Consider the following 22,500-nt stretch of genomic DNA (forward strand, 5'->3'; position numbering starts at 1 on the left):
TTGTATTCCAAGTAAACAACCCTGTCCAGTGTCAGTGGTGAGGATTCAGGCTCCTTGATTACTGGAACAGAGTGGGGACAACATTTCATATTAACCTACTGTAATACTTTCTTACTTGCTTGCTTTTACATTAGCACTGCTGTCTTGATGCTGACTCTATACGGTTTCTTTGGTTCTACTTCCACAGTGCTGGGACTTCACAGTAGTCTATATGGATCAGTGTTCTACGTTGGTTAACAAACTTTAAACTAATAAATAAAAATATCTTTATATGTTAAATGATCTGCACGCTCCAGCTCCTTTATAAGATGTGCTGCATACTATGCTACTAAGGAGGAGGGCCATTCTGAAATGAGAAACCTGAAGAAATGTTGACTCATTACAGTCCCCAGCACTCACTTCCCATGCCCAGTGTCCTTGGATGTCACAAGTACTGAGTCAGTGGTGGTGGTGTGTAATGGTTGTCTGAAGAAATGGGGGGAGGTGTGGGAATTTCTAGCCAGCAGCATACATTCTCATCTCATATAACCCTTTTCTTCCACTGGGGCCTCTAATCATCTCCTGCACTTGTTCTGGATGATTGCAGCTCCTCAACCAGTTAATTTTCATACTTTTACAGTCAATGTGTTCCCACACCACCAAATAAATTATGTTCAATGACAATAAAAGGATAATGTTCAATGACAATAGCCAAGGAACCTTGTTGGCTAGGCTTACGTAGGCCCTCAGGCAGATAGCCTAGTACCTACCTATGAACAGCAAAAATCTCAGGCTTTTCCTTACAAATAGTATTGCTTAAGCATCACGCATCACCCCACTTAAACAAAGAGAACACTAAGAAATACCTTTATCAAACTGGTGAAGTGGACTAACGCATGCAGATCTTTTTCTGCCATATAATGGTGTCATGAGGACAACAGTAAGGATTACCTGTAGGAATCATTTAGAGTAGTCATCAAGGATCTAAATCAAAATGTCTTAAGGTAACCTTCATGAATGCAGGCAGAACATGCAAAACCTTTACAGCTTGTTCGGCTGGCATAAAATGGGGAAGGATTTCTCTAGCATCAGCAATGATCTGAAAAACCCCAAAAAAACAAAAACCGTCATCAATCCTCTTGTTCCCAATTTAAAATGGGGTTGGGTTGTCACATCAATACTGATGTCACCAAATCACCTACAGCCGATGCTTACAAAGTTGGGTGCCTAGTCCTGAAGTCGCATATGAAATGGATTTCCAACATACTTATCGTTCTTCATATTTGGTTGCACCCTCTTACTCTAAACTACTAAATGTAGTGTGTGTGAATATTTTTACACACCCACACACTAATGGCTTGCGGCATACATGGATAAAGCCCAAAGACTCAGCTGAGCTGACTGGGTTCAGGTAGTGGCCTTGGCATTGAAGGAGTTGGCAAGCCAGAAAGAAGAATGAGAACATATGGAGGGTTGAAGGATGCATGCCAAAGTTGCAGATTCCATACAGAATCCCTGACACAGAAACAAGGATCTCTACAACTGTTTTGCCATCAAAGGGGTGCAGAAAGTACAGTTGTGTACACTTGCCATAAATGTAGGTGTTAATGTTATTCACTGTTGCAGTCATCACATTTGGGTTATCCCTGCCAGGGTAGCCCTCAGTTGGCCCGGATACCAGAAGAGTACAGTTGTGTACTTACCATAAATGTAGATGTTAGAGTGTATTCACTGTTGCAGTCATTACACTTGGGTTATCCTGCTGGCAGGCTACCCGCAGTCTGCTTGAATTCCAAAGACTAGGTCTGGCATCGGTTGCTGTCACCTCGTCCCCGTCAGTGCGCCAGGGGTATAAAAGATGCAGCAGACACCATTTTCTTCAGTTTTTCTTGCCCCAGATGTCAGGTGCCCCTAAAATGGTAGGCTAAATTATGCCAATAAACATGCATGCATAAAACAACTTTTCCTTCTTCTACAGGCAAATACACCACATAGGTCGTATAGAATAGAGAAGTACAGATAAGTCCCAGCAAAGGAAGAGGGGGTTGGTAGGAGGGTAACCTGGACTGCAACAGTGAATACACTCAAACATCTACATTTATGGTAGGTACACAACTGTACTATGTTCGTGTTTCACTGCTGCAGTCATTATACCCGGGGTGAATCCCAAAGCTAAGGTAGGGAGGCTGGCTAAATAGGATTAGGAGAGGCTATCAGGCCCTGCAGAACTGCAGTGGCAACACCTGCCCTGGATTTAGAGTAGAGAGGTAAGTGGTAGTGCTTTGTAAAGGTATGCACTGAACTCCAAGTTGCAGCCTCTAAGATGTCTTTGGTTGGTACTCCTCTCAGGAAGGCTGCGGAAGTGGCTGCTGCTCTGAATGTGGCCTAATTCCCTTAGGTACTGATTTGCCATGCTGTGAATAGCAGAAACGGATGCAGTGGCCTATCCACTTTGAAACAGTCTATTTTGAGATGGCCTTTCCTTGCGATCCTGCAGCATATGCCACTAGAAGTTGTTCAGACTGTCTGAAAGCTTTGGTTCTGTCCAAGTAGAAGCGTAGCTGCCTGTGAATGTCCAAAGAATGCAGAATTTTCTCACCCTTATTCTGGGGGTTTGGATAAAAGGTAGGCAAATGGATTGTTTGGTTAAGGGCCACACTGGACACTACCTTAGGCATAAATGTAGGGTTTGTCTGCAGAGAAACCCTGTCAGGATGGAAAATGATAAAAGGTTCCACAGCCATGAGTGCTTGTAATTCTGAGACTCGTCTAGCAGAGGTCACTGCTAGGAGCAAAGCGGTTTTCCAAGATAAGAATTTTACATCAGCTGTACAGGCTGGCTCATATGGAGGCAGAGTAAGTTTCTCCAAAACATAGTGGAGGTCCCATGCAGGGATTGGTGCTCTCCTTGGAGGCCTTATGTTTTTGGCCCCTCTGAGGAACTGCCTTAGTAATGGATGAGAAAAAATAGATGGTTCTGTATTGTAATTAGCTGAAATGGCAGAGGCATGAATTTTAATTGACGAAAAGGAAAGGCCTCTATCAAGCATCTCAGTTAAATATTGTAGAATCTGAGGAATATTTGGAACAATCGTGGTGAAACCTTGTGTCTGGTTCCAAGTGCAGAATCTCTTCCATTTTTCTGCGTAAGATTTTTTGGTGCTAGGCCTCCTGGCTTCCAAAATAACAGCCATCACTGCTTCAGAGAGAGGTGTGTCTTGACTGGCTACATTATCCGCCCATGCTGACAGGTTTAAGGTCCTGAGTTGACTGTGCATTATTTGACTGTCCTGTTGGGTCAATAAGTGAGGGAATTGTGGTAATGCCCAAGCTGGGAATTGAGACGAGCTCTTTAGGATTGGGTACCAGTGCTGGCGGGGCCAGCCTGGGGCAATCAGTATCCTTTTTGGTCTCTCTTGTCTGACCTTGAGGAGTACTTTGGGGAGGAGAGGCAGAGGAGGAACGGCATATACTGTTAGGTCCTCCCAGCTGAAAATAGGGCATCCACTTTCCATGCTTGCTTGTGATAAGTCCTTGTGCAGAATCTCTGCATTTGGTAGTTGTGAGGGGAGGCAAACAGATGCTATGTCCGGGCATCCCCAGTCCCTTGTTATCATTGTGAAGACTTGTGGATCCAATTTCCATTCGTGGGGATCCATTAGGTTTCTGCGTAGTTAGTCTGCCAAGGTATTTGTTCTTCCTGGCAGGAATTGCGCTTGCAGATGTACTTGATAAGTCAATGCTGTGTCCCATAAGTTCATGGCTAGTCTGCAGAGGGGGTAGGAGTGTGCAACTCCCTGCTTGTTTATGTACCACATAACCGTAGTATTGTCCATCCTCATCAGTAGTAGTCCTGGATGAAGTAGATCCTTGAAGGCTGTCAGGGCATTCTGAACAGCTAGCATCTCTTTTTGATTGATATGTAGATGCATTTGGCTTGCAGAACATGTACCCTGAATACATCTTCCTGCCATATGGGCCCCCCAGGCATAATCTGATGCATCTGTTGTCAATGTCTGCCTGGCTTAAGGTGAATGGCTGTCCTTGGTAGGTTGTACCTGCAAGAAATCCTTCACTGTTTCCATAGATTTAGCTTTATCCTCCATTTTCTTCAACACCTCCTCTGCTTTAACACCAAACAAAGCATCATTTTGTAATGGAGCATCGAATAATTTTGCTTTAACATGATCAGGCAAATTCTGTTCCTTTAACCAAGCATGCCTCCTAATGACAGAACCTGTAACAGCGGCCCTGCAGGAGGCCTCTAGAGAATCAAAACCACATTGCAAAGTATGCTTTCCCACTTGTTCAGCTGCATGCAATAAATCCTGCATTTCCTTGTTTTCTGCACATTCTGGATTGGTCAACATTTTCTGTTTAAGCAGAGACATAAAAGACATTGCTGATACTTAAGCATATGAAACTGGCAATTTAAAGCTCTTACAGCCAAGGTAGCTGAAATATAATTTTTTTCCCCCCATCTGTCCAGTGCCCTAGAATCCCTATCGGAAGGAATAGGGTTTTTTGCAGTGGAAGCCTCAACCCCCTTGGGACCCTGAGAGATGGTTTCTGGGTCAGCCGCAGGGTTCTTGTAAAGAAATTTATGTGAGTCAGGGACTCTAATATTTGTCTGGCTTGACAGGGACTGGAGGTAATGAGTCTGGAGACAGACTGGATTCTAAGAAAACATTATCTACAATATCTAAGACAGGAGGAATAGCAAGGAGCTGTGCTGAGGTAATAAAAGGAAATCTTTTCTTGGATTCAGAGTAATCCTGGCTCTCCCGGTGGAAATGTTCTCTCATAGTATGCAACATCTCCCCAAAAGAATAATCCTCAGGAGGAGAAGCTGAAGGGACAGATTCTTCAGCATCAGAATCCTCATAGGGAGGAAGAGAATATTCCTGTTCAGAAGAGAAGTCAGAGGAAATGGAAACCTGATCTGAGGAGTCATAGTCTATCTCTTGCCTAGGCCTCTTATCAGGAGGGGGATGGGAACCCCTAATCAGAGTAATGTCTTCGGGCATTTTAAGCATCTGTTTCTTTGGCATGGAGGCCTGTCCAGGCAAATGCTGCACTTGTTTCTTTGTCTTAGTCTTTGTTTTTGTAGCTGAAGTAGGTTTCACATACAACTGAGTTTGTCTGGAAACACCCTCAGAAGCAGATGCCTGCTCAGCGGCTCTGGACCCATCTGAGGGAATAGTTTCCAAGTGTCCAATACCTTGAGTTTCCAGAGGCCTAGCCTGCTCCACGTGGGAGTCGGAAGCGGCCTGTCGACTAGCCAAGCAGAGGCTTTGTTGGTTTTGGACCTCTGATGCTTGTCCTTTTCCTTGTCTTTGCGTTTTTTTATAAATTCCGGTAGTCGCCTGATCCGATGGCATTATATAATTGAATCTTCTACCAAAGTAATGAAATGTGAAATCGAACCAACGCTTAATAGTGCGTTGGTTAAATCTAGCACAAAACAGACAACTAGCAACGTTATGATCTGTGCCTAGGCAAGGAATACAGTAAGAATGAAAATTCTTATGAGGTATTTGCTTCCCACAAGAAATACAATTATTAACTTTTTCTGACATCGGTCTGGAGCAAGAAAAAAGTTTCACCAACGGGGTACTTCGCTTTAATGACGACTTCGGTCTGAAATTCGAATTTGAAATCTCAAGAGTTGGCCGACTGGCACTTGCGAACTGCTTTTGCTTTGAGCATCGCGCGGCAAGAAAGACTGAAGAAAATGGCGTCGGCTGCATCTTTTATACCCCTGGTGCACTAACGTCAGGGACGAGGTGACAGCAATCGACACCGGACCTAGACTTTGGAATTCAGGCCGACTGCGGGTAGCCTGCCAGCAGGATAACCCAAGTGTAATGACTGCAACAGTGAAACACGATGAACATCTTAGTATTTCTGCATTGGATGCAGTTGCTCCAGGACTGACGTCAGGTCGTCAGTGTATCAGTTTTTCTTGCCCTGTCAGGAGCCCCCAAGCGGAAGCTAGGTTAAGGTGAAAGACCAATGCCAGTAGAAAGTTAATACCAAAACATCCTTGTAAGGGGAGAGAGAGAGACAAGGGGAATGGAGGGAGGGAAACCGTGAATACACTCGAACATCTACATCTATGGTAAGTGTACACAACTGTACTATGTCCTTCGTGTTTCACTGTTGCAGTCATCACTTTTGGGTTGATTCGTAAAGCTGAAGAAAAGGGTGGAGGCAGTCAAGAAGACTGGGGCTGGCTAGGGATGCCCTGCAAGACTGATGTGGCAAAGCCTGCCCTGGATTTGGAGAAAATAGGCAGGTGAAGGTATGAACAGATGTCCATGTTGCAGCCTCCAGGATGTCCCTGGTGGGGACACGTCTGAGAAAAGGTGCAGAGGTGGAGGTTGCTCTGGTAGAATGTGTCCTGACCCCCTTGGGGGGTGGTTTCCCATGCTACTTGTAGCAGAAATGGATGCAGTGTGCTATCCATCTGGAAATGGTTTGTTCGGATATGGTCTTGCCCTCTTCTGCTCCTGTAGCAAAGCTGACTAACAATTATCAGACTTCCTAAATGATTTAGCCCAGTCTAGGTAGAATCTGACCTGTCTGTGCACATCTAGAGTGCAAAATCCTTTCCCCCTTGTTTTGTGGGTTAGGAAAAAAGGTAGGCAAATAAATGGATTGGTTGAGAGCCACACTGGACACTTTTGGCATGAAGGATGGGTTAGTCCTAAGGGAGACCCTGTCAGCATGGAAAATGATGAAGGGCTCTGCAGCCATTAGTGCTTGCAGCTTGGATACTCTTCTAGCTGAAGTGATGGCCAGAAGCATGGCTGTCTTCCAAGAGAGGAACTTAAACTCTGCTGACGCTGCTGGTTCAAAGGGGGGTAGGGGTGAGTTTTTCCAAAACAGAGTTAAGGCCCCAAGCTGGGGTAGGTGCTCTTCTGGGTGGCTTCAAGTTGTTAGCCTCTCTTAAGAACTGTTTAATGAGAGGGTGAGAGAAAAGAGATGGCGCTGTGCTGACATGAATGGAAGAGAAGGATAGACCCACGCGTAGTAGGAAAGCCAGGTAATCCAGGATGAGAGGTGGGGAGGGCTGTGCAGTTCCGGCTCCATTAGCCTGGATCCAGGTGCAAAACCTTTTCCACTTATCATAAGACTTTCTAGTGCTAGGGCGTCTGGCCTCACGTAGAACATCTAGAACTTGTTTTGCTTAGATTGGCAGCTTGTGCAGTGGTCAAGGAATAAGCCAGGCTGCCAGATTGAGGGTCTGCAAGTTGGGATGTATGAATTCTCCATTCCTCTGGGTCAGGAGTGTTGGGATCCGAGGGAGATGCCACAGTGGTAGTGGTGACAGGCTTCGCGCAGCAGGGGGTACCAGTGGTGGCATGGCCAGTCTGGGGCAATCAGGATTGTTCTCGGTTGTTTTTACTCACTTATTTTGAGCAGTACCCTTGTAATGAGCCGTAGCAGGGGGAATGCAGAGACCGAGAGGTTGACCCACTGGAAGGATAGAGCATCCACTTTCCAGGCCTTGCTGTGAGGTTCCCTGGTGCAGAATTTGCTGAACTGATGGTTGGAGTGGGAAGCAAAGAGGTCGACCTTCGGGGTTCCCCATTTCTGGGTTACAAGGGTGAAGGTTTTTTGGTCTAGTTGCCACTCATGTAGGTCCAGAAGATTTCTGCTCAAGTTGTCTGCCAGAGAGTTTAGAGAGCCTGGCAGGGATTGTGCTAGCAGGTGTAGATGCATGGCTGAGACTGTGTACGAAAGGTCATGGCGAGCCTGCACTGAGGGTACGAGTTGAGTTCCTCCCTGCTTGTTGATGTACCACATTACAGTGGTGGTGTCTGTTTTGATCAGTAGAGGCCCAGAGGAGAGTAGGGGGTCTGAAGGCTGTCAGAGCTTGCTAAACAGCCAACATCTCTTTTTGGTTGATGTGCAGATGTATTTGGTTTGGGCTCCATTGGCCCTGAATGCACCTGCCGTCCAGGTGTGCACCCCAGGCACAGTCTGATGGGTCGGTGGTGAGGGTCTGGGCGGCACGGGGTTGTGAGAAGGGTAGTCCCTTGTTGTGGTTGCATGCTGCTCCTCACCAAAGGAATCTTTCCTTAAGCAAGCTATCATTGGTATAAGAGTTTTCAGGTCTTGGGAGTATTGACACCAAAGAGTTTTTAGGGACCATTGTAGTTTCCTCATATGCAGTCTGGCATATGGAATGAGTAGAATACAAGAAGCCATGAACCCCAGAGCTTGCTGGATTTTCCTTGTGGATAACTGGAGTCTGCTGGTTAGTTGAGAGAAGAAGGTTGTCAGGTAGGTTTGTTTTTCTGGTGTAAGGAATGCAATCTGGGGTGCAGTGTCCAGGCTTGCTCACAGGAATACAATTTTTTTTGTTGATGGTATACCCCAGGGAGGACAGTAGATCCTTTACAAAGGTCAGGTGCTTTAGCAGCTTTTCCTGACTGTCTGCCTGAATCAGGCAGTTATCTAAGTATGGGTAAATTTAAATATTTCTTTGTCTGCAAAAAGCAATGGCGGGAGCCAGGCATTTTGTGAAAACTCTGGGAGCAGTGGATAAGCCAACGGGAAGCAGAGACAACAGAAAGTGCAGTGATCCCGCCCTGAAACTGAGATATTTCCTGCAAGATTCGATTGGGATGTGTAGGTAGGCCCTCTTTTAGGTCTAGAGTGGCTAACCAAGCATCCTTGGACAGCATAGGTAGAAGCTGCTGGAGGGTGAGCATTTTGAATTTTGGTATCACCAGGAAAGTGTTTAGAATGGATAAATCGATGACGGGGCACTGGGTGCCCTCTTTTCTGGGTACCAGGAAGAGTCTTGAGTAGAAACCTTGGCCTACTTGTTCTGCAGGAACATGCTCTATTGCCCTCGAGAGCAGGGAAAGCACTTGCTTTTTGGCCTCTGCCCACTGGTTTGGGGGAAGATCTGGGAACTCTTTTGGGGTTGGTCGTGTGTGGAAATAAAATTTGTATCCCTGGGACACTATGTTGAGGACACAGTGGTCGTTGGTAATGGTGGCCCAGGTGCTTGCGTGGAAGGAGAGTTTTCCTCCTAGGGGCAAGAGCAGTTCGGCAGAGGGAGGGGGTGGAAGCATGAAGTCATTGTGAGTTCTTACCATGAGGGGGTGGCTTAGCACTCCGTTTTGAAGAGTAGGAACGCCATTGCTTAGATCTCTGCATTCCCTGGGGCTGCTGTCTGGGGGGGCCTACTTCCCCGGAGTCTGGGCTGGGCTGAGATGACCTGGAGGGGGCAGGAAAGGCCCAGTGCTTGGAGGGGCAATGCCTACTGAACCTCGGTGGCTGGACCTGTAAGAAGTCTAACTACCTGCACAGATTTAGCTTTGTCTTCCATCTTTTTTAAGACCTCTTCTGCCTTGGTGCCAAATAAGTTGTCTTTGTGCAGTGGTGCGTCCAATAATTTGGATTTGACACGGTCTGGAAAGGGCTGTTCCTTAAACCAAGCATGCCTTCTAAGGACAGAACCAGAGACTGCTGCCCTGCAAGATGCTTCTAGGGTGTCAAAACCACACTAAGATGTGCCTAGTTACTGGACTTGCAGAATGCATTAACTCCTGTAACTCTATTTTCTGCAGAAGCAGGAAAGAAGATATTTTTTGTTTGAGGAGCTCCATGGTATGTTGCTGATATTTCAGCATATGCAACTGACAATTTATTGCTCTAATAGTAAGAGTAGCAGAGGTGTATACTTTTTTACCCCATCTGTCTAATGCTCGTGAATCCCTATTTGAGGGGGTGGGATTCTTAGCAGACGTTGCTTTAATTCCTTTAGGTCCTTGAGAGATCACCTCGGGGTCAGCAGTAAGATTTCTGAACAGAAATTTGTGAGAGTCAGGGACTTTATCATACCCGTCTGGTTTCCTGGGAGCAGGAGGGAGGGTGTCAGGAGTCAAACTGGACTCCATAAAAACATCATCCACAACATCCAGCACAGGAGGGATGGGCCAGAGGTCTATGCTGTGGAATATCTAGGAATTCCCTGAGTCTCTTTTGACTGAGGGTAGTCCTGACATTCCCATTGGAAATGTTCCCTTAAGGTATGTACGGTTTCCCCAAAGGAGAAGTCCTCGGGTGGAGAGGCTGAAGGGATGGATTCCTCTGAATCAGAATTCTCATAATCTGAGAGGGGTTGCATACCTTCATAATCAGATGCATCAAGGTCATCGGACTCCTGTTCAGATAAAACTACTGGGGACAAACATCTTTTGGAAGGGGTAGCCTGGCTTCCCCTGATATGCATTATAAGGTCTTCTGCCATTTTAAGCAGCTGAGACTGGGGCAAGGAAGCAGGTGCCTGAGATTGGGTCGTCAGTTTCTTGGGTGTGGTTCATACCCTGGGCCTTAGAAACTCGGTAGTTTTTGAAAACGGTAGATCCGAAAGAAGTTGGTCTGTGTCGAGAATCGGTAGTGCGAAGTACTTTCTCAGAAGCCGGTGCCTGCTGAGTGGCTCCAGACCCATCTAAGGTACAGACATCCCACAGGATCCTTAGTCAATGAAGAGTCTCGCGGCATACAGGACTCCGAAAGGGTCTTGGTAGCGGTCTGCGATTCCACAGAAGCCAGCATCAGGGGCTGCGAAAACGCCTCACTGAGGACCGGAGAACTGACTAGCTTAACGGAAATGTCGGCAGTTTTGGACCTGTGCGGTCCGTCTTTATCTTTACGTTTTTCGGAAGATCTGCTGCCGGACGGTTTACTGAAGCCATATTGAAATTTGAGGACTGAAAGCAAAAATATTTAGCTACAATAAGGGCCTGAAGACACACAGTTCTGGCATTGAACAGAGCACAAAAGCGACAATGGGGGATGTCATGGTCTGGGCCCTAGCAATGATGCAGTAGGAATGAAAATCTCAGTGTGGTATTTGCTTTCCACAGGCGAGACAATTGTTAACTTTATGACATTGGTTAGAGCAAGAAAAAAGGATCCCCAATGGGGTACTTAGCTTTAGAAGACTTCAACTTCAATTTTGGAAATGAAAAGCTCAGGTAGCGGCCGACCAGCACTCGTACGAACTGCTTCTGCTTTGGGCTCCTCGGCAAGAAAGACTGATGTAATGGCGCCGGCTGCCTTAATTTTTAACACTGACCACCTGATGTCAGTCCTGGAGTGACGGCAACCGACACAGAAATACCAAGCCTCTGGTATTCAGGCTGACTGAGGGCTACTCTGGCAGGGATAACCCAAATGTGATGACTGCAACAGTGAAACACGAAGAACATCTACAGAGTGGAGACCTCTGGAAAAAAAATATAGCACACATGTCTTATGTCCATTGCATGCTAACCCTTTGGGACATGCTGAGCATGTACAATGGAAATCATAGGTGTAGAGGAAAAGAAAAATCCCTATAGAGGATGACGACACTGCTTCTGATGCTCAATCTGAGGAAGAGCAAACAGACTACATTTCGCCTTTTGGGGGGGGGGGGGGGGGCAAATGTGGTGACTGGTGAGGTGCCAAGGAGGTTGAATGTATTTATCTGTCACTGGCCAGGGAAATGGCTGGAAAAATCCTCTTTGGTCCAGTTTACGACTCCCAGATAAACAGCTTGTAGCTGCCTATTGCAAGAGCCACCTCAAAGAAAAAAACATTCTGTAAATGTAAATAAAATGTAAAAAAAAAAAAAAAAAAAGAGAGAGAACTTTATTACAATTTTTTTAAAGAATCTAGCATGTATTCATTCCTATGTTAATACCTTTTTCTATTTCCTTACCTCATTTTCTATGTTCTCCAATGATTTAACTGTGAAGGTGGGAAAGCTGGACAGCTGTATCTGGAACACAACCATAGTTCAGTGAATTTATGCTATTAAGCTTCCAAGTTACATCTGTGTTTGTGTAATGACTAAAGAGATTTATAAAATTCAATGAATTATTCACAAAATTAGCACCTATTTTAACTTTCAAGATGAATCACAAAGGCATTACTGCTCCAGTTACTACATTCATGCTGATAATCTGCAACTATGACTTTTTCAAGGAAAATGACATTCTCCTCGCATGCAAAATGCAACGAAGCACACAATGAATCAGTTGTAGGTTTTTTTCTCCGCTTCAGTCTCCAAGTTCTTGGCTAAAGACCGTAAGAAAATCAGAAAATATCATCTCTTTCTCTGATCCCTACCTGTTTGCACCGCACAGTCCATTATTTTGGAATCTACATCCAGAGGGGTTAAGGGAACTCTCCATGCTCTGATTTTTGTTTAAATCCCTAATAATCATGAATTTGCTTATTACTTGCTTAATCTAGTTCAGGATTGTGGTGGAGCCAAGGATCTTGTTGCAACTCTGAAAGGCAGCAAATAAGATCTGAGCTAGTTGAGGGGAACAAGGCACTATGAAAGTGAAGATTCTGGATGAGCTTGAGGTAGGAGCACTGAACTGGCCAGATCAGCTCCTACCAGAGGCTTGAAGCCACATGTTGGAGTAGACAAACAATAGGTTTACAAGTTCAATTATAGAATGTATTTTGGACACTGAAGAAAACAGAAGCACTGAGCAAAAATCCACACAGACAAGAGGAGGATGTGCAGATTCGACACAGGAGGCATCTCGGCACAGAACCACTGTGCCACCTCCCCTACCATCATATCACCAAAATTCACTTTAAAACTTTACTGAATGTGATTATGCCTTTTCAACTTTGTTTGGACTAACATTTCAACTGCTGCATTGTATTACTGTTTTATCATCATATGTACAGTGCTTGGCTATAGAAGCTTGAATAAACTGAACCTGTATGGAATTATGTGGGCTTTAAACCTTTTAGATGTATTGACTATTAAGAAACTGTTATATAAAAAGCAAAGGTTGCCAAATCAATAAAAGTAACCTGATTTTAAGTGTATAAAACAAACAAAAATATGTTTAGGCCACATGATTAAAAAAAAAGTTTGGAGAGATTATTTCTGCATACAAATAAAAACTTGAAAAGAGCAGCCATGGCAAGTCAAAGTACAAGCCTTGATGCATTCAAGGTACTGTGGTGCATCACCACATGTGACACAACCTAGTACATGCAGACAGACTCCTGGTAGGTGAATTCAACAATAAATGAAAAGCAGTGTATTCCCTTCTTTCCACACGAGACTGCATTTACTGACTCAAGTCTCACCTTTGTTTGTGGAGCAGTTCTGGATAAAGAGCGTGCTGGGGGGAGGTTATAAATGCTGCTCAACTCTCATCATAGAAATCCTGAATGAAGAAGCAGAATGCCTTAAAATATGATGGGCACCTATCCATTACAATATACTATATGCCCATAACAGTGAGGGTTAGCAAGTAAATGCTGCCAAATCTGTGAAGAGACATACTTGATGACTGATGTGCACACTACTTCAATAACAGCTTGTCCAGCAGGTGACTTTGGTGGACTGGTACCAGCTATAATCAAGTATGGCAAGTTACAAGACAAACAAAACGCAACTGAAATCAGTGAAATTTTCCAACAATTTACCCAGACTCTTACACATCTTATTGGGTGACCATTTTCATCAGTTCTGTGAAATTAGAAATGAACTTGAGACACCAATGCTACAGAAAAAAAACATTTATACTTACACCTGTACTGTTGTTCCTGCTGTCATATTTAGGGTGCAAGGCAAATGGTATGCCATCCATAGCTGCAACATTAAGAAAAAATAAGGACAGTTAATGCTCTTTACAGTATGACATCCACTTGGATGCATAAAATTCCTTCCTAACAAACTTGAGCAAGCATTTTTCCTTAACTAGAGTCTCAAAACCAATCAGGCTCATAGCTAAAACATGCCACAGCAACAAAAATATCCTTAACAATGGATAAACACTGCAACTACGTTTACACGCAAGATAAAAGCTGCAGACGCATTTAACATTTGGGCCAGTCACAAAGAGAATGCAGCTCAAGAGTAATACACATTTGAAATCACTGACAGATCTTGCAACTATCCAGTGATTAGAGCATCATACATGCAGTGTACATGTCCTGGTCATTATTAAACACTCTCAACACTCCTTCACTCATTCACACATCACAGAAATAAAGTTCCATGTAGCCAGCGACCTGCACAACTAAATCTAACTTCAGAAACACAAAACTAACTTACTTTCAATACTAACCAATAATTGGTCATTATCTTAAAAGAATTGAGATTCTCAATAAAAAAGTGAGTATTGCTTTGGAAAGTAAACGGACTTACAGATAGACAAAAATGGAAAGAGTTCGGAGTTGTATTAAGAATTGCAGAGTGCAAACACCAATGCTGAAGGAGACACATTTATCAAATTCACATGTTCATTCTTTACAAAGGTTTCAGGATGGATATTCAGCAGAATATCAGAAACAAAGGAAATGGGGAGTACTTATAGTAAATGATGGAAAAAGATGATAGCAGATTTGTGGTAGTAAGGGGCTACTGGCAAGGGAGGAGCATTATGCCATGTGTTTATACTCCATCTAAAATGTTATTTTGGAACTTAAGAAAATATGGGAAGAAATAATCGGTTTACCTTTGATTGAATCAAACTGAGGAAAGTGAACGGCCATATATGCGAACCGGAAGTATGAAAAATCGCAAGAATGCATTCCAAAATGTAAAAAATGACAAAGCAGAATTTAGAATTCGCTCATTTTCGAACCCGTATAAATATGCAATCCCTATCATGCAATAAAGTGATACCAAGTGTATTTCACACAGCAACATGCTATCCTGTAGAATAGGAAATGTATTTTCAGTCCAAAACCACAAACACCACTAAATTCACACTGTTCCTGTAACAATGCAACACAAGGCATCCCATGTGCCATAAAGTACAGTTTTGTACCTACCATAAATGTAGATGTCCGATAGATATGCAACTGCAGTCCTGACATATGGGTTGTCCTGCCTCAGGCAGCCCTTCGGTCGGACGGATTCCAAAGTCTGGGTCCGGCGTCGGCTGATGTCGCCTCTTCCCTGACGTCAGAGCGGCCGGGGTATAAAAGTATCAGCAGACGCCATCTTCTTCAGTGTTTCTTGCCCCAGATGCCAGGTGCCCTCCAAGGAAGGCTAAATTTAGAGAATGGATAAAAAATCCAGACATGCACAACAGTAATAAACAGATACACCATAACAGATATCCCCAGCTAATTAGAAAAAGGGGGAGTGGACCCAAAGAGAGAATTACAGAGGGGTAGGAGGGAGGGAAAACCTGACTGCAGTTGCATATCTATCGGACATCTACATTTATGGTAGGTACAAAACTGTACTATGTCCTTCAAGAATGCAACTGCAGTCCTGACATATGGGTTGAATACCATAGCCAAGCTGGGGGTGGTAGGATCTAAGATAAGGATGGTGCAGCTAAAATGCCCTGCAGGACTGCAGAAGCAAAGCCTGCTCGGGATCTGGAATATAAAGGCAGGTTGTAATGGTTGGAAAATGTATGCACGGAGCTCCATGTAGCAGCTTCTAGAATGTCCTTTGTAGCCACCCCTCTTAGAAAGGCTGTGGAGGTGGCTGTAGCTCTGGTGGAGTGTGGCCTGATATTGGCTGGCACACCTTTTCCATGGAAAGAGTAGCAGAATCTGATGCAGTTTCCAATCCATTTTGAAATTGTTCGTTTGGAAATTGCCTTTCCTTGTGCTCCAGCAGCGTAAGCCACAAATAGTTGGTCAGACTTTCTGTTGCCCTTTGTTCTGTCCGAGTAGTAGCGCAATTGTCTTTGTATGTCCAAAGTGTGCAGAAGCTTCTCTCCTTTATTTTGAGGATTGGGAAAGAAAGTAGGCAGGTGAATTGCTTGATTTAGAGAAACCCTGGATATCACCTTTGGCATGAATGAAGGATTGGTTCTTAAAGAGACTCTGTCCTGATGGAAAATGAGAAATGGAGGTACTGCCATGAGGGCCTGTATCTCCGAGACTCTTCTTGCTGAAGTAATTGCCAACAAGAAAACTGTTTTCCAGGAGAGAAATTGCAATTCTGAAGATGTTGCTGGCTCAAAAGGAAGGAGAGTTAATTTTTCCAAGACGAAGTTGAGGTCCCATGCAGGCACTGGTGGTTTTCTTGGAGGTTTGATATTCTTTATCCCTCTTAGAAACTGTCTTAGCAAAGGATGTGAAAACACAGGTGGATCACAGTTGTATTTTGCTGTAATTGCTGAAGCGTGTATTTTTATGGAGGAATATGAAAGGCCATTGTGAAGCATTTCTGCCAAGTATTCTAGTATCTGTGGGATGCTCATTACTGATGCATCCTGACCCTTGTTGGCATTCCAGATATTGAATCTCTTCCATTTGGCTGAGTAAGCTTTTCTGGTGGAAGGTCTGCGTGCTTCCAGTAAGATCTCTTGAACTTTCTTGGCGAGAAAAATAATGGGGAGAAGTCATGGCGTCCTCCAAGCTGTCAGTTGCAATGTTTGCAGGGATGCACAGTCCTGTAATTGTGTTGAGTTATAAGCAGAGGCCATTGAGGCAGAGGCCACAGCTTGGTGCGAGTTATGCTCCTTAGTAATGGATACCAGTGTTGTCTTGGCCAGTGTGGAGCTATGAAAATGCCTTTCGGTTGTTCTGCTTTGATCTTCAGTAACACCTTAGTCATTAATGGTAGAGGTGGGAATGCATAGATTGTTAGAGAACTCCAGCTGAAGGAGAGAGCATCCATTTTCCAGGCTTGAGGATGGTGTGTCCTTGAGCAGAACTTCTTCAGATGATGATTGAGGTGTGAGGCAAAGAAATCTATGTCCGGCCTTCCCCATGCATGAGTTATTTGTGAAAAAATGTCTGGATGCAACATCCATTCGTGTGGATCCATAATGTTTCTGCTTAGACTGTCCGCCAGAACATTGTCCTTGCCTGGAACAGACTGGGATTGTAACTGTATGTTCAGTTTCAGGCTGTTGTCTGTCTTTATTAGCAGATGACCTTGCTGAAGAAATTTTCCGAAGGCCTCGATTGCATGAATCACTGCCACATCTCTTTTTGATTGATGTGCAGATGTAATTCCCGGGGTGTCCATTGACCTTGAATGCATCTGCCCTCGATGTGCGCCCCCATCCATGATCTGAGGCGTCTGTTGTAATGGTTTGGCTTGCTTGAGGTTTGTTGACAAACATGTCTTTTAGCTGGCTTGCTTGTGCCCACCACAAAAATTCCTTTTGTAGACATGGAATCAGTGGAATTATTGCTTCTAAGCTGTGGCTGTGTTGAGACCATAAACTTTTTAGGTACCATTGTAGTTTTCTCATGTGTAGTCTTGCCAGTGGGATCAGAAGAAATGCAAGATGCCATGAAACCCAGGGCCTGCAGGATTTTCCTTGCAGTCATCTGGGTGTGCTTTGCTAGGCTTTTGAAGTAATCTGGTAATTGTTCTTGTTTTTCTTCTGTGAGAAAAGCCATTTGCGAGTTTGTGCCCAGTTTGGCTCCTAGAAAAATTATTTGTTGGGATGGCAGTAGTCTTGATTTTTGAATGTTGACTGTGTATCCCAAAGCCTGTAGTAAGTGAATGACAGTCCAAGTTTCTTATCGAGGCTTGCTTGCTGTCCGCTTGTATAAGGCAGTCGTCCAGGTAAGGGTATATTTGCATCCCCTGAAGTCTGCAATGTGCAATTACTGATGCCAGGCATTTCGAGAATACTCTGGGCGCAGTAGCTAAGCCAAAAAGCAATGCTGAGAATTGATAATGCTCTGGCCCTGCAAGAAATCTGAGGTATCTTCTGCAGCTGTGTCTGATTGGGACATGCAGGTATGCCTCCTTGAGGTCCAGTGTAACCAGCCAAGACCCCTTGCCCAGCATGGGTAGGAGTTGCTGTAACGTCAGCATTTTGAATTTTGGCACAATGAGAAAAGTGTTTAGAGCGGACAAGTCCAGTATAGGTCTCCATTGCTTTTCTTTTCTTGGAACAAGGAACAGTCTTGAGTAGAATCCCTGGCCTTGTTCCTGAGGAGGAACCTTTTCTATTGCTTTGATTTGCAGCAGCTTTGAAACTTGTATGAGTGCCTCTGCCCTTTGATTTTGTGGCAGGATTGGCATGCCTTGTCTTGTTGATAAGGTATGGAAGTGGAACCTGTAACCTTTGTCTATTATGTCCTAAATCCATTTGTCCTTTGTAAAAAAAAAAAAAAAAAAAAAAAAAAAAAAAAAGTGCCAATTTTTTGAAAATAAAGATAATTTTCCGCCTGAAGGTGCTTCTCTTTGAGCCTTGGTCGGCGTTGTCAAATGCCAGTTATTGTGATTGTCCCTGTGGAGCAGTAGAAGTCCCTGCGACACTTCTCTGATTAGTAGGTTGCCATTGGCGGCCTCCGTATGAGCCTCGGTATTGCCCTCTACCTCGAGCACGCCTCAATTTTCCCCTTTGGAACTTGTCAGTGTCTGGAAAGGACCAATTCTTCGAAGGCCAATTCCGGCTGAACCTGGAGGAAATCTTTGACTGTTTGTACTGATTTAGCCTTTTCCTCAATAGTTTCCAACACACCCTGTGCATTATTCACCAAATAACTTGTGTTTTTCCAGAGGTGTATCTAGAAGCTTTACTTTAAAATGATCTGGCAATGCCTGTTCTTTCAACCAAGCATGTCTACGTATGACGGCCCCTGTCATAGCTGTCCTACATGAAGCTTCCAATGCATCATAACCACACTGAAGAAAATGATTGCTAACCAGCTGAGTATTATGAACCAAATCCTGCAAGGCCTTTTTATCTAAAGGCTCAGGAGAGGCTAACTTTTTCTGCAAATCATCCATCAAGAAATCCTGATACTGAATCATGTGAAAAAGACAGTTAAGTGCCCTGATGGCAAGGGAGGTTGGGGTATAAAATTTTTACCCCACCTCTCCAGGGACCTAGATTCCCTGTCTGCGGGCAAAGGATTTTTGGCTGTGGAAGCGGCCACTCCTTTGGGCCCCTGAGAAATAGTTTATAGATCAACAGAGTGGGCCTTAAAGAGATGTTTATGAGTTTCAGGAACCCTGTAATATCTGTCTGGCTTGACAGGAGCAGGAGGGAGAGAAGGCCTGTGCTGGGGTAACTTAAGGAAGGTCTGAAGCATTTTCCTGGAGTCTGAAAAATCCTGGCCCTGCCACTGAAAATGCTCTCATGGAGTGGAGAATTTCCCCGAAAGAAATATCCTCAGGAGGAGAGGCAGAGGGGATGGATTCATCAGCATCAGAATCCTAGTAGGCCGGGAAGGTTTCTTCCGGGGAATCTGAATGGCCTGACTCATCAGAGGCTTCATCTGAGGAAAGGGTATCTACCTGCTCAACCCTAGGCCTTTTGTCTGAAGGCGGCTGAGGACCTCTGTCTGGATGAGCCTGAGAGCCCCTGATTAAAGAAATTAGATCTGCAACTAAAGTCATGATCTGTTTTTCCGAAGTGGGACCCTGTGAAAAAGATTTAGTAGGGTGAGACTTAGCCTGGCTGGCAGCCTTAGCACGTGTGTAGGCCTTGATGGACATAGGCACAGGAGGCCTAGCTGCCCCACGTGCTGGAGTAACTTTGTCCACCGGTATGGTGTCAGGCAAATCTTGGGCTTCGGTTTCAGGAGGAAAATCAACAACCGGCACCGGAGAAGCCTCCAGGACCGAAGTGTGCGGTAAAGTGGCATCTTCGGCCTGGAGTGGTTGAATTACCGCCTCTGAAGAGACCGATGCACTCGCGGTAGGCTTTAGCGTGGTGTCAGTGAAAGTCGCGGGCCGCGAATGTCGGTCCCGGTCCTTCCGTTTTTTGGAAATATGTGCTGTCTGTAGTTCCGACGGCATGATATAGGCGTAATTTTCCCCAAAAAAGTCTACAGCAAATTCTGCCCGGCGCCTAACTGTGCGCTTATTGAAGCAAGCACAGGCAGCACAGGCCGAGACGTCATGGTCTGGGCCAAGGCAGGGAAGGCAATAAGAATGGAAGTCCTTATGAGGTATTGGTTTACCACAAGACAAGCAATTATTAACTTTTTGCAGTTTTATCTGACATCGGCTGAGGCAAGAAAAGGTTCCCCAACGGGGTACTTAGCTTTTTGATGACTTTGGTATCTGAAAACACAGGAGCTGGCCGACCGGCACTTGCGAACTGCTTCTGCTTAGGGCACCATGCGGCAAGAAAGACTGAAGAAGATGGCGTCAGCTGATACTTTTATACCCCGGCCGCTCTGACGTCAGGGAAGAGGCGACATCAGCCGACACCGGACCCAGACTTTGGAATCCGACCGACCGAAGGGCTGCCTGAGGCAGGACAACCCATATGTCAGGACTGCATTTGCATTCTTGAAGGACATCAGCATTCCTGTACTCAAGATCAACATAAGCAGATGGTTTCCAGCTGTAAATAGTTGCCATCTCCATTGATGTTACAATGAGCAATGCTTTGCAACTAAGCGCACAAAGCCCCAGGGTGAACTGTGCCCTACTGCATAACTGCCGCTCGAAGGCTGCTTCCTTGTCCATTAGCCTCTATCTGTGGTGACGCTGGAACACACAATTCATGCCGTACACACTTGTCATCAACATGGTTTTGCTCAAGTTGAATGGTATGTAATATACCAAGCAAATACAATTGCTTCTTACCCAAACTCCTCAATCTCCTATGACACCCCTCCACCGCGTTTTGGCTAGCGGATAGCCCATGGTGCATGTATCAAATTGGTTCCAAAACGTGATTTCGAATGTGGGGGGCAATCTCTCTGTTGTGGAACCCCTCATCCCATACTATCTAGGCCTGCCAAGTATATAGTTTTCCCTAAAGAAGGTGAATAGGGCTGTACCACTTTCAGGCATGTCTGACTCAGTTTCACTAAATGTGGAAGCTACATCTTTCTGGGGCTATGGATGCTAGTGCTGGAATCTCCTTACAGATCATAGCAAAGCTTATATCACTTCCAAATGTTGCTGCCAAGTGCAGCTTCTGGATTTAGCGCCATACTATTTGGCAAAGGAGAAACCAGCAACCTTTAGCTGATGTATTGGGGAGATGTTTCTTAATACAATTTAGTGGTGCCCTCTCAAAGTCAGTGAGCACCATGTTTGGCATCAGGGTAAGATTGTGATCCACACACAATTGGAGCACTATGCTCCAGAACAGATCATAGCACTGTTCTGTCTTGTTTGGCAAAATGCCGTACACAAGTGGGCAGACCTTCCTGCTGTTTGCACTGTCAAGAGCACAATGGGTGCTACATATCTGCCGACATTCAGATGTACTTATGGGGAATGTGCCATCAGCCATGATGTAATCTGAATTGCAAAGCATTTTAAGATTCTCAGGCGTGGTTATCACTACCACATGAACCTTATTTACCTCATCAATGGTACTGTGCTGAACTATAAAGGACCCTGACTTTATACGAATCATGTCAAGCCTAAGGTCCCTTAATGACTTCATGGCCTTAAAAGACTCTGCCTTTCTGCTGTACCTATGCCTCATTATACTCTGCTTCAGAGTACTTGTATTAGGCAGTTCGTGAACAACATCTGAAGTGCTGGCCAGTACCTCTGAAAACCACCTTACAGGGGTCCTCAGTAGAGTGCTCTGCCCTATTCAGCTCATTCCATACCCTTAATACCTCTGTCTTCACCACATCAGGAGCATGGTAGTTTTCAGTGCTCTTTAACAGTTTAAAGCCCTCAGGGTCACCTTCGGTCACACACCTGCCCTTACATTTGTCTCTCTCTCTCTTTATGCAACACCAGTATTGCTTCTCATTATTTGCTTTCTCTTTGTAGTATTGGTAACCGTCAACTACTAACAGCCTCCCTTTCTGTGTAGTGCTAGTACCGTAAACAGGATTCAAAACACCAGGCTTGTACAGAACTGTCCCTGCATCTTCCTAAAAAGTAAAAGAAACTTAAGTTACACACTGCTGGGACAATTTCATTTGTCATTACAATTTTATGAAGTCAGAGTCTCACCTGCATGACTAATTCGTACAATCCACAACTTTTAGCATAGCAGAACAGCGTTCAGGGAAGCAACACAGAAGCAGAACACAGGCTCACTCACGTTAATATCGCGACGCCAAGTTATATCGCATTCACATGTGCAAAACTTAATTGCACGAATGCACTTACTGGTTCGACTATGCTGTGGTTCGCCTTGTATGGATTCGACATTCTGATATCTTGAAAAGCTACTTCTGACCAAGTAGCATTCGCATGTATGACTTTCATACATTCAAAGGTAAACCGAAATAATCAGTTTCCACCAGAGCATATTAATTACAGGTGGGGACTGGAAGTTGATTTGCAACAGTGAGGGTGTATCTGGGGGACTAAGAAGGGAAAGTTTAATAAAAAAGGATAGAGCTCTGAAGAAATTTATGAAAATATTTGGTATGGAAGAAATAAATTCAGTAGCAGGAACTGAAAATTGACATATTACTCCCCAAAGTACAGTAACTGGCTAGACCAAACAGAAATTTATTTTATTTTACATTTGTTAACTGGGAAAGTCCGACTGGATACATATCCATTTTCAGTGGAGGCCCGGGGAGAAAAGCTCCAATTATCGAAAACATTTAGTAACAAAAACATATAATAGATGTTAAATACAAATAATAGTG

General features: G+C 44.5%; 1 protein-coding gene across 3 annotated transcripts in view; it reads right to left on the minus strand.

Annotated features, from left to right (window-relative positions):
• The window catches only part of MVB12A (multivesicular body subunit 12A), a 561,417-nt gene that overhangs the window by 21,880 nt on the left and 517,037 nt on the right, over positions 1–22,500 (minus strand). For all 3 annotated transcript variants that reach the window (XM_044084779.1, XM_044084781.1, XM_044084780.1), the window contains exons 8-9: positions 13,557–13,618; positions 11,711–11,770 (exon numbers count right to left, since the gene is read on the minus strand). In XM_044084779.1, coding sequence (XP_043940714.1) covers positions 11,711–11,770; positions 13,557–13,618 — 122 coding nt within the window. The remainder of the gene's footprint in view (positions 1–11,710; positions 11,771–13,556; positions 13,619–22,500) is intronic.

Source organism: Protopterus annectens, chromosome 9.part0 (assembly GCF_019279795.1).
Source record: "Protopterus annectens isolate FY-2018-M chromosome 9.part0, PAN1.0, whole genome shotgun sequence".
In the NCBI taxonomy this organism is placed as follows: Eukaryota; Metazoa; Chordata; order Ceratodontiformes; family Protopteridae; genus Protopterus; species Protopterus annectens.